The sequence below is a fragment of the Petromyzon marinus genome, unplaced genomic scaffold (assembly GCF_048934315.1).
Source record: "Petromyzon marinus isolate PM22_M1 ecotype Great Lakes invasive population unplaced genomic scaffold, UKy_Petmar_22M1.pri1.0 PM_G_Scaffold_79, whole genome shotgun sequence".
NCBI lineage: Eukaryota > Metazoa > Chordata > Hyperoartia > Petromyzontiformes > Petromyzontidae > Petromyzon > Petromyzon marinus.
In genome coordinates this window covers 392769-405435 of record NW_027423034.1, presented here as the reverse complement: position 1 = coordinate 405435, position 12667 = coordinate 392769, and the positions used below count along the sequence as shown (strand labels likewise).

At 50.3% G+C, this 12667-nt stretch overlaps 1 protein-coding gene across 1 annotated transcript; it reads left to right on the top strand.

The window, feature by feature from the left end:
• The first annotated feature begins 3167 nt into the window (after nt 1-3167).
• On the top strand, nt 3168-11506 carry LOC142921028 (uncharacterized). Its single transcript, XM_076062916.1, has 2 exons — nt 3168-4533; nt 10355-11506. The coding sequence occupies exon 1, from the start codon at nt 3478-3480 to the stop codon at nt 4105-4107; it is 630 nt and encodes a 209-aa protein (XP_075919031.1). The 5' UTR covers nt 3168-3477; the 3' UTR covers nt 4108-4533; nt 10355-11506.
• The last annotated feature ends 1161 nt before the right edge of the window (nt 11507-12667 follow it).

The following is a 12667-nucleotide window of genomic DNA, read 5'->3' as shown; positions in this document are numbered from 1 at the left end:
GTGATTAGCTTGTGACTGATCATAGAAATAGACTGGTCATAGAAATTGCTTTATTGTGTTATTTTATTAATTTCTTATATTGTTCTCATTCTACGTGACTTAAGATGAATCCTTGCAGTCACGAAAGCTTTAAATCGAAATTTAGAATGAACACTTGTCTGATTTTGTGTGTACATGCATCACTTTATTTTTTATAAGGGTCAAACATTGAATAAGTGATGTTAGGACAAAGTGTGTGTGTTTTTGGAAGTAACCTGTACAGATAACTCAGGTGAGACCCGTTGTTCTTGTGATACAGGTCAAAGGGTACTTTTGTGTTTCAGGAAGCATCTGGAGCAACTCATTGTCTTTGACATAGGAAGCACACTCGGATCATTCATCAGTTACAAGGCATACCACCTTAAAGTTACACGTAGAGGAGATACATTCTCTACAACACGAATTCTAATTTTGTCTTACGTGTTGACGTAGATTTTGTCAAACTTGGACTATAAATGCCCCTTGCTGATTAACGTCTGAATGTTCACAACCATGGCTTGAAGCAAGCCCCACTGCTGTTGAGACATTGTCCACCAAAACTGGTCCACAGTTGGCTTGCACACACAGTGTACACACACACATAGTGTACACACACACAGTGTACACACACACAGTGTACACACACACAGTGTCCACCAAAACCGGTCCACAGTTGGCTTGCACTGAAGCAATGCTGCAGTAATTATGGACTCGCACGAAGGCCGTGGGATTTATATTTCGTGTTCAACATTCCTTTGTTTCGTGGAGAGACCGATTAAATTAAAGACGTCTTGTCTGCTGATCTTGTTCATATCTGTGTACATCGATATCCCACATTGCCTGCACGTACACACACGCAATTAAATCAATAAAAATAAGAATGACTTCCGGGCATTGCGAAGATCGAGGAATCTCAATGGAGCAAGTTCAGTGTGTTCGATTCAACATCTCTCTGTCTCTGTCCGTCTGTGTCATCTGTTTGTCTCTGTGTTTCTTTCTGCCTGTGTCTCTCTGTCGTCTCTGTGTTCCTCTTGTCTGTGTCTGTCCGCCTGTCTTGTCTGTGTGTGTGTCTCTCTATCAGCGTCTATCCAACCGTATTCAACGACTGTCAGTAGCAACACGCGCCCGGTCAACTTCCACGGCCCGCGACTCAAACTTGTTTATCTGTAACTTTCGCACCGTACGTAGCCAACCGTGTTAATCCATGGGTCTCTGTGTGTGTATATAACTTCTTTCGCACCATACCTAGCCAACCGTGATAATCTATGGGTCTCTGTGTGAGTCTCTGTGTGTATCTGGAACTTATTTTGCACCGTATGTAACCGAACCTGCCCAGGAGGAGCGGCTGGTATCTGTGGAGCTGTGGGCTGGGTAAATCTGTGAGCAGGAGAGAGAGACAAGCTCCCAAGCATTCACTACGTTATAAACAACATATTTGCACTCAAGTCGCTTGCCTAATTGCCTCAGCAACTCGGTGTTTCGTATCGAACCTCATCTCAAACAATGGAAGGGCGCCCCCTAGTGGCAGCTGCCCCTGTGTGGCACAAGGTGGCCCTGCACCGGCCTGCACGTGGACATGAGTCTGTCGGTAGGGGGCGATCATTGACGCTTCATCTCCCTTGTGGAGTTTCTGGATAGTGTTACTGGAATTGCCACAATTTTGACCGTGACACCAACATGCAATGTGCGTTGTGAGTGACACAGTGGCTTGTTTGACATCCGCTGTTAAGCAGACTGCACAGAGGATGTACTTTCTACGGCAGCTGAAGAAATTCAACCTGCCAAAGACAATGATGGTGTAATTCTATACAGCGATCATTGAATCCATCCTCACCTCCTCCATAACCGTCTGGTGCGCTGCTGCCACTGCCAAGGACAAGAGCAGACTGCAGCGTATCATCCACACTGCTGAGAAGGTAATTGCCTGCAATCTACCAACCCTCGAGGACCTGCACACGACAAGGTCCATGAGGCAAGCGAGGAAGATTATGGCCGATTTCTCCCACCCTGGACACTCTCTGTTTCAGCTACTCCCCTCCGGCAGAAGGCTTCGGTCCATCAGGACCAAAACCTCACGCCATAAAAACAGTTTCTTCCCATCTGCTGCAGGCCTGTTAAACAAGGCCAAGGGCTAACACTGATATTAACATTTTATCTACATAATGACACCTTGCCGATATTAACTATGTTAACCTATTTGTATTTTTTAAATTATATCTTAAAGCTATTTTATATTCGATATTTATTCAATTTTATATACTTGAGCCCCTTGGTGTTAGACTTTTAACCCTTATTATAGTAACACTTGTTTAAAACTTTTTGAAGATTTTAGATTCCTATATGTTGAATGTATGCACCATCCTGCCAAAGTAAATTCCGTGTCGGTGTGAACTTTCATGGCGAATAAAACCCTTTCTGATTCTGATTCTATCAGTAGTCTATGGGTCTCTATCAGTAGTCTATGGGTCTCTGTGTAGTGACTCTATGGGTCTCTACCAGTACTCTATGGGTCTCTATCAGTACTCTATGGGTCTCTATCAGTAGTCTATGGATCTCTATCTGTACTCTATGAGTTTCTATCAGTAGTCTATGGGTCTCTGTGCGGTGACTCTATGGGTCTCTATCAGTAGTCTATGGGTCTCTGTGCGGTGACTCTATGGGTCTCTATCAGTAGTCTATGGGTCTCTATCAGTAGTATATGGGTCTCTATGAGTAGTCTATGGGTCTCTATCAGTAGTCTATGGGTCTCTATGCAGTGACTCTATGGGTCTCTATCAGTAGTATATGGGTCTCCATCAGTAGTCTATGGGTCTCTGTGCAGTGACTCTATGGGTCTCTATGAGTAGTCTATGGGTCTCTATGAGTACTCTAAGGGTCTCTATGAGTAGTCTATGGGTCTCTATGAGTAGTCTATGGGTCTCTATGAGTAGTCTATGGGTCTCTATGAGTAGTCTATGGGTCTCTATGAGTAGTCTATGGATCTCTGTCTCAGAACTGATTTTGTACGTCGACCCACTTGGCCCCGCCCCCTCGCGTGCGGATCGTGAATCGAGGTCAAAATCGACCGACGGATTGCAATCGAAGTCGATTCGAACGTTATCGCGTGGAGGAATCGATTTCCCTCGATACCGAATAGATCCACGGATCGATCCTACGCCATCACCAAAAACCAAATGTGAATGGAGGGAGAAGACAAACAGCTCCCAGCGAGGCACGAAGTCGCCACCTCCTCTGCCTCCTCTACCTCCACCTCGTCCCCCTCCTCCACCTTCTCAGTTGCCTCGCGACATCAACGACCCCGCAGCAGCAGAATCAGCAACAACGACGTCAACGCCCGCCACTGAGGCCTACACCGCCATGCAGCCTGCGGCCTCTGCCCATGCCGCGTCGCATTCTGCAGGTGGGATTCAGGCGAGGGTCGGCGGCTGCGGCGGCGAGGAGGAGTAGGAGGATGAAGCGATGCAGCTGCTGACCGTCGTAACCTCCGATCTAATCTCCGGCTACGTGGCTCACCTGACAGAACAGGCGGAGCAGCGGCGGCAGCTCCACAAGCAGCAGCACCAGCAGCCCGTGCAGCAGGGACAGCAGCAGCACCAGCAGCAGGGACTGCAGCACCAGCAGCCTGTGCAGCAGGGACAGCACCAGCAGCACCAGCAGCCCATGCAGCAGGGACTGCAGCAGCACCAGCAGCCTGTGCAGCAGGGACTGCAGCAGCAGCCTGTGCAGCAGGGACTGCAGCAGCACCACCAGCAGCAGCTTCAGCAGTTGCAGGAGCAGCTCCCGAAGGTGCAGCGACAACTCCAGCTTGCGCAGCAGCAACAGCAGCAGTGGGCGGAGAATCTCCGGCAGCAGCAGCTCCAGCATGTGCAGGAGGTGCAGGAGCAGCTTGAGCAGGTGCAGCAGCAACAGCAGCTCGTGCGGCGGCTCCAGCAGGAGCGGCAGCAGCTCCAGGGGGTGCAGGAGCAGCAGCTCCAGGAGGTGCAGGAGCAGTATCGGCTCCAGGACTTACAGCTAATGCATCGGTTCAAGCAGCTGCAGCTGACGCAGCACGAGCAGTTTGAGCAGCTGCGGAAGTTCAAGAACTGGTAGGAACTGTGGTGGCAGGTGCAGCAACTGCGGCGGCAGGCGCAGGAGGTGCAGTCGGAGCTCCAGGCTTCCCAGCGGCTCGTCCGGCAGCGTGTGGGGCAGCTGCAGGAGGTGCTCGACACCCAAGGGGACATCTTGCTCGCTCAGCTTGAAGCCTCCATCCCGGACTTGGCGAGCCGCACGGAGGAGCTGGCGAGGGAGGCGGAGCCGCTCCGGCTGGTCGTGACCATGGCCTGGAAGGTTCTCGCCGGCGGGCCCATGAACTGGGAAGGCGTCCTGTCCATGGTGGTGTTTTGCGCGCTGCTCGTGAAGAGCTTGAGTGCCTCCGGTCGTCTGGGCGACTTGGAGAAGTCGTGGCCCTTGACGGACGCGGTGGCCGCTGTGCTGTTGATCACACGCAAGCCGTGGCTCATGGAGCAGGGAGGCTGGGTGAGGGGTTACACACCGCCAACACCAACACCACTACCGTCGCCACCACTAACACCGCCAACACCACTACCGTCGCCACCACCAATACCACTACCGTTGCCACCACTAACACCGCCAACACCACTACCGTCGCCACCACCAACACCACTACCGTCGCCACCAATAACACCACTACCGTCACCACCGCAAACACCACTACCGTCGCCACCACTAACACCACCAACACCACTACCGTCGCCACCACTAACACCACTACCGTCGCCACCACTAACACCACTAACACCACTACCATCGCCATCACTAACCACTAACACCACTACCGTCGCCACCGCCAACACCAACACCACTACCGTCGCCACCACCAACACCACTAACACCACTACCGTCACCACCGCCACCACCAACACCACTACCATCGCCACCACTAACACCACTACCGTCACCACCGCCAACACCACTACCGTCGCCATTGCCACCACCAACACCACTACCGTCGCCACCACTAACACCACCAACACCACTACCATCGCCACCGCCACCACCAACACCACTACCGTCGCCACCACTAACACCACTAACGTCGCCACCACCACCAACACCGCCAACACCACCACCGCCAACACCACCACCGCCAACACCACCACCAATAACATGTTTGAGAAATAGGGAGCCATCCCTTGACTGCACCCGGGCATCAATCAGCCTCCCATTGTATCTGTACCAGATGAAAAGGCTTCACAAACTACGTGGTCAAAATAGATGTTAAATAATGTGGGAGCCAGAGGACATTCCTGTCGCACCCCAAGGTGTACAGGGAATGGCTGCGACTCCCGGCCACGTAGTTTTACCCAGGCCTGCTCACCATCATGAAGGTCCTTCATGATCGTGAGCAGCAGGTCAGGGACTCCGAAAGCACGAAGAACAACCCAGAGCCCAGGCCTACTGATGGTATCATAGGCCTTGACCAGGTAAATAAAGCAGAGATGTGTAGGTCTTGTTGGAATTCCCTACACCTCTGCTGTAGCAGACGGACAGATCACATGGCATCTGTGCAGGACCGCTCTTTCCTGAAACCGCATTGGGGCTCCGCAAGCCTCTCCTCAGCATGCCTGGCAAGGCGATGTTAAATAATCCTTGCCAGGACCTTTACCAGCACACTAAGGAGTGAGATGCCCCTGTAGTTGTTACAGTCTGTGCGGTCCCCCTTTTTAAAGAGGGAGACCACCAGGGCATCCTTCCAATCCTGCGGAACCCGTCCAGTGGTCCAGACTGTTGTTATGATGTCATGTAGGGCAGTTTCAAGTTTTCAAGTTTCATTCATTAGGTGTAGCCCTGTGAGCCATGCGGCTCTTGAGTCGGGTGCAACCGCAACAAAGTATGAACAGAGAAACATCTTAAAGCGACGACGACGCACAACAGAAACATCCTGGATAAACCAGCAAATCTTACAGAAAAAACACCATATTACAACGCTGTGTGCAAAAATCCCAGTGTGATGCAAGACAAACAATAACAACCAGAAGACAAGTTAGATTCAAGTTATCAGGCCAACTCCGCACTTCCGCAAGAAACATGGCTTAACCATCTGTTTTAGAAATCACCAAAATAAAGCTATAAAATACATAGTGGTCAGCACACCATACGATTGAACCCGAGTTCAACTCCCAGCCACGGCTAACATCACAGTGAGGAGCTATATCTGAACTAGTCCCTGGCTTCCACCATATAAACTAAATTAAAAATATATATTTCACCAGGTAAGGCCCAGAGCTATATAGCTCTTTTTTATAAACGATCTGGCTATCACAAATGATAGCTCAACGAAGTGGCTCATCATGGGGAAATTTATAGCAGCCAAATACTCTATAAACGCACGTTGATACTAAATGTGGAGAGGGAAAAACCGGAGGCCCCGGAGAAAAATCCATGCGACCACGATGAGAGAGAAATTAAAACTCCAAATATACACGTGTAAGGGTCGGGATCTAACCCACGACCTCCTATATACCAGGCGAGGTAGTTAACATCTCGCCACCTCGAAGTATGGTCATACAACCATCGTGACCAACATGGCACAGACGCATCCATCTGTCTAGCAGTGGATTGACAAATGTCCACGATTTAATTATTTGAAAACTGCTGAACTGTACTGTCTGCTACAGATCACACAGCATTCAGTTGCCTTGGAGGTGGGTGGACGGCTGCACAGCATGGCATCTCAATGCCTGTGTTATCCACCAACTCTGCTTGCTTGTTAATGGATTATACATGCATCAGCGCCATTAAACGTCGTCAACAAAGGACAGCTGGGCAAAAAATTCAGTTAAAGATTTTTTTTTAATCAAGGTGTTTCTTTCTTCATATGCACTGCTTATCACGGTTGCTGATGCAGCATGCCAGTAAAGATTTATGCGGCACTTTGTCAATCCGCCGCTGGATGAAGGATTCCCCAACAGTATTGGTCATGGGAATTGTTGGACCATGCTTTCCCACCAGCCCTTTCGTGAAAATACTGCTGAATAATGGTCTGACTACACCATGTTGGGTCATTTAGGTTGTTTGACCATACTTCACCATGCTGATCAGTGTGGGTTGTGAAGTAGTGTGGACCTAGGACCGGTTCAGATATTATTCCCCGCTGAGAGTCATCCAAATTGCGTGTAATTCCAGGTGTTCGCTTGTTTATCAAGGACAACCTCAATGAGTATCATGACTCTTTCAGGAGGCCCCTGCCATACTTCAGCCATAGGGGTCTTCCACGAGTGCTGTCTATTACAATCTGCGGGTCATTTTTTTTTATTTGGCAAATCGGGACCGTGACAGCAGCACACAATGGCGTGATCTTGCGACAGACGTTGCGAGGTCTTTAACATCCGACTGTCAAGTGGAAGGCGCGTATGTTTACGGTTAATGCAACGGCAGCCGTGAGCAGGGTGAGTGCCGGATTTGAACGGTGAATTTCTGCAACAAGCGGCGAACGTGGTAAAGCTGGCATGCGCCACCAAAATGATTCAGCCGCGGGGATAAATGGCCACTGCTTTTGTTGATGGTTTGGGGGGGGGGGGGCTAGCTATCCCCGTTGAGAAACTGAATAAGTAAATAATTGTCCTCTGTCATTTGAGCTACCTCTGTCGTCTACTCCGTGTCCAATGCTAATAGGCGTCTCTCTCTCTCTTACTCCGGATCATCAAAGCAATGCTGCAGTTGCCACCTAGCGGTTGAATCCCCGTACTGCCATTTCTAATAACATGACGTAAACCAACTACGTAGATGCATAAATAAATAAATAATCCCCATTCAAATTTATAAAAGACAATAACCTATCACAGCAGCAACATGAGCGCGGGACGGGCAACGAACGGTTTCAGCAACGCCAAAAGACGTGTACTGTGTGGACAAAACTTTTCAACAAACGCCACCCTCGCTCAGCATTTCGCTTGGTAGATCATCTCTGCCCGCTGCCTTTCCTGGTCTTAGGCTCTGGATCGCCTTAAGTACTTCCTCAACAGATGGTACCTCAGCCAGCCACTCACAGGGGGTGACTTCTTCGACACCTTTGAGGCACCGCAGCCTCAGCAGGGTCATCCCCACTTTGTGCCACGATGTTTTCCAGGCTGAGGGATTTCCCCTCCTCCAGGACCTCACAGAAATGCTCAGCAAATCTGCAAACCCGTTCCTGGGGGTCGGAGATTGGATCACCGTTCTTTCCCCTAATCATAGTAATAAGTGTGGTGCTGCAGGTTACTTCTTTATGGAATTAAAGAGCGATTTGTGATCATGGGCCATTGAGGCAGACTCCATCTCCTTAGCAACCCGCGACAACCGACCGTCCTTACAGCGCCTCACGGCTCTCCGAACCTCCGAGCGAAGGCTGCGGTAAGCCTCATTCTCTGACGTGGGATGCTGCAGACGATGAGAGTCAGCCTGTCGCTTTTTTCTCAGCCAGCCTGAACACCTACTTTGTGAGCCAGGGTCTATGGGGATAGGTCTGGACCGCGTACCCAAAGCAGCCAATAGCAGCTGCATGAGCCACAGTCCTCGCCCATTTCCCCTCGACATCAGGAGGAGCGGGGGATGAACCAGCCCGAAGGTTCTGGAAAGGGGCGTGGCCAGTGGTGGAGCTTGGAAAGGGGCGTGGCCAGAGGTGGAGCTTGGCCACGCCCAGCATATATAAGGGAGACCGAAACCAGAGGTTCGGGGCTGTTAGCGGGTCTTGGGTCCTGGCTGCGTCTCTGCTCGTCGTGATCCCTTCGTCTCCGACCACGTGGCTGTTCTGCAACACCCTCTCCGTTGCCGCCGCCGCTACGCTAGTCGGACAGCTGGCGCAGCGTATGCCGGAGATGGGCTGTGTGTTAGGATCGTCTATGTGCAGCTGTGTTACGAAGTGTGTCGCCCCATGTGCTCTTAATAAATAAGAAGCCTTCTACTCGACGTGTCTCGGAAGTCGCTCAGTGCACACGCTTTGTCTTTGAGAACTGGTCGGCCTACACCAGATACAGCAGTAGAAGCAGTCTTCTCTATGGCCTAGACTCCTACCCAGTGTCTCACTCCCCAGTGTCTCACTACCCAGTGTCTCACTACCCAGTGTCTCACCACCCAGTGCCTCACTACCCAGTGTCTCACTACCCAGTGTCTCACTCCCCAGTGTCTCACCACCCAGTGTCTCACTAGCAGTGTCTCACTACCCAGTGTCTCACCACCCAGTGTCTCACTAGCAGTGTCTCACTCCCCAGTGTCTTACTACCCAGTGTCTCACTACCAGTGTCTCACTACCCAGTGTCCCACTAGCAGTGTCTCACTACCCAGTGTCTCACTACCCAGTGTCTCACTAGCAGTGTCTCACTACCCAGTGTCTCACTACCCAGTACCTCACTAGCCAGTGTCTCACTTCCCAGTGTCTCACTACCCAGTGTCTCACTACCCAGTGTCTCACTACCCAGTGTCTCACTACCCAGTGTCTCACTAGCAGTGTCTCACTATCAGTGTCTCACTACCCAGTGTCTCACTACCCAGTGTCTCACTACCCAGTGTCTCACTAGCAGTGTCTCACTACCCAGTGTCTCACTACCCAGTGTCTCACTAGCAGTGTCTCACTACCCAGTGTCTCACTACCCAGTGTCTCACTAGCCATTGTCTCACTACCCAGTGTCTCACTACCCAGTGTCTCTCTACCCAGTGTCTCACTAACCAGTGTCTCACTACCCAGTGTCTCACTGCCCAGTGTCTAATTAGCAGTGTCTCACTACCCAGTGTCTCACTACCCAGTGTCTCACTACCCAGTGTCTAATTAGCAGTGTCTCACTACCCAGTGTCTCACTAGCAGTGTCTCACTACCCAGTGTCTCACTACCCAGTGTCTCACTAGCAGCGTCTCACTACCCAGTGTTTCACTACCCAGTGTCTCACTACCCAGTGTCTCTGTACCAGTGACTCACTACCCAGTGTCTCACTAGCAGTGTCTCACTACCCAGTGTTTCACTACCCAGTGTCTCACTAACCAGTGTCTCTGTATCAGTGTCTCACTACCCAATGTTTCACTACCCAGTGTCTCACTACCCAGTGTCTCTGTATCAGTGTCTCACTACCCAGTGTCTCACTACCCAGTGTCTCACTACCCAGTGTCTCTCTACCAGTGACTCACCACCAAGTATCAGATCAGAGAACAACGCCAAAAGGTGACCAGCACAAGGACAATGCCATGCGTATCAGCAGAGCATTTACAGCTCGGGGCTGAGTAGCAGCAGCAGCAGCAGCAGCTGTGTGATGACGATGATGATGATGATGGGGCTCTCTTTTCGTTCTGTTTCTCTGCTGCCACACAGGAGGGCTTCCTGGAAGCGTTCGGGCCGGGGACGCCCACCTATGAGAGGAGCCGCAGACGCCGAGCTCCGACGGGCAGCGACAGTGGAGACGAGAAGAGAGAGACAGAGAGAGAGACAGAGGCTTTTGACTTTAAACAACTTTCATTGCCGCGTTAAAAACGTGCCAACTACAAACTTAAATGTTCATGTTTTAAAAAAGAAATTCCACAAAAACAATTGTCGTGCGATGCATTTTATTGAGTGCGTATACACATTTTGACTTTAAGTCTTGCCGCAGAAAACTGGTTACACACAAACAGAACGTACAGCCAAGAAATTGTGATGACGTGTTGTTTTAAATTGCCTGAATTTCTGTTAAAACACTTTTTTAAGTCACAACGTCAGACAGTTGTCTTTGATCGTTCACAATGAACGTTTGTGTGTTTAGCGTTACCGACGTAAAGTGCGTGCAAGTAAGTCGTGACTTTTAACCGTAATCTTAACTTCTAATGGAACATAAATCTGAGTAGTAGTATCATGGCACTGAGCTATGTGAAAATATAGCTGGGTACGCTCAGTCACATAAAAAAAAGTCATTTTCATGTTCCGTTGAAATACGTTCACTCAGTGTACTAAGCAACCAAAAACGACATCATAATGAACAGAGGATTAACCTTTAATTATGGAATGCACCGTCGGATCCTAAAGATTGTTGAACTATGAGACCACAACGACGCCTATCTTATAATCCTGTGGAGAGTATACAACATGCACACACACCAAAGTGGTCTGAGCATTCGTGGAAAATGTGCGGTACAACACATCGTTCAATTCCTGTCAAGCCTAACGCATTGCTTACGAGTATCCTATTAGAAGTGTAACAGTCGGCATTGGTCACAGGTTCATAATGTATATATGTATCGTGTACAAAATCCTCTTCGAAGACGTCTGGCCAACGTGAAAGAGTCAAAATTACCCCGCCTGCCTCAAAGGGGCTCTCCAGAGCCCCCTCTCGTGGAGCCCCATCTGTCAGCAGTGGCACAGGTAAGAATTGCAGGGCTACGCCTCTTACCTGTTACACAATGTCTGGCAATAGTGGCGGTGAGCATTGACCGAGATTGAGTGATTGATGTGAAACTATCTGCAGTAAATGATATGTTGCGTCTCTTAAAACGTTTGTGCTTTTTTTTTCTAGCTGCGCTCCGAGAACAATTTTCCCGGATGATTGTTGCGTTTGTTCAAATGCATGTTTTTTATCTTCATTAGACCTCCTTTGCCAGTACCAAAATGTAATAATAATAGTAGGGGTTTTTCCCCTTTTTTTGGCAACAAAACTGAAACCTTTTTACAAGGATTCATGTTACTGCATTAACCACAATACCTGCAGTCAAAATGCAAACAAAACACATACTATGATAATATATGATGCATTGTCCCTTAGAAAGAAAGCCGTCCCTTGGTGTGGACCAATCAGTTTCAAGGACAATGCCACAAATATTATCATAGTGTGTTTTTTGTTTGCAATTTGACTGCAGGTATTGTGGTTAATGCAGTAGCATGAATCCTTGTAAAAAGGTTTCAGTTTTGTTCCCCAAAAAAAGGGTAAAAGCCCTACTATTATTACATGTTTTATATACACATATGTAGCGACTCCAACTGAGTCGCAGACGTTGTCTCGGGAGCAACACCACATCACCGACTCAACATAACACAAGCCACGCTTGGGTGTTGAACGCCCATCTAGCTACGCTACGGCAGCACCGGACACGACTCGTTATCCCGGCCCGGACCCTGAGCTGGGTCCCAGACCGCGTGGCTAGAGGCTTCTCCCCCCGACGTGGATCTTCATCGCCGGCAACACGAAGAACCCCGGGGCCCTCGCGGGGCCCCCGTCACATCGGCCCGGGCCGGGGCTGGCTCCGCCCCTCACCCCGCCCACCTTCCGGATCTCTCCGCCTCTTTCCCGAAGGCTCCCCGAGAGCTCCTCTACGCCACGTGACCGCCCGGCAGCCCCCCTCCAACGTCGTCCGGCCGCGTGCCGGCGGGTCAACCGGCGTGTCGTGCCCCAACGCGAGCCCGGCTGGCCCGCGCCGCACGCCGCTCGCGGTGCCTCCGCGCCGACCAGCGCTCAGCCAGGCCCCCCGCTAGGCCCGGCGGCGCCACGCCCGGTGAGCGGGCCGCACGTGATGCCAACGCATCGTCCGCCGTGGCTTCGTAAGCCCGGCACCACGCGGTAACAGTCGCAGTCACTACACACGCGTTTTCATCTTCTTTGGTTCTTTCGGTAAAGTCACCACGTAGAATGAGAATAAAGTAATAAATTAATAAAATAAA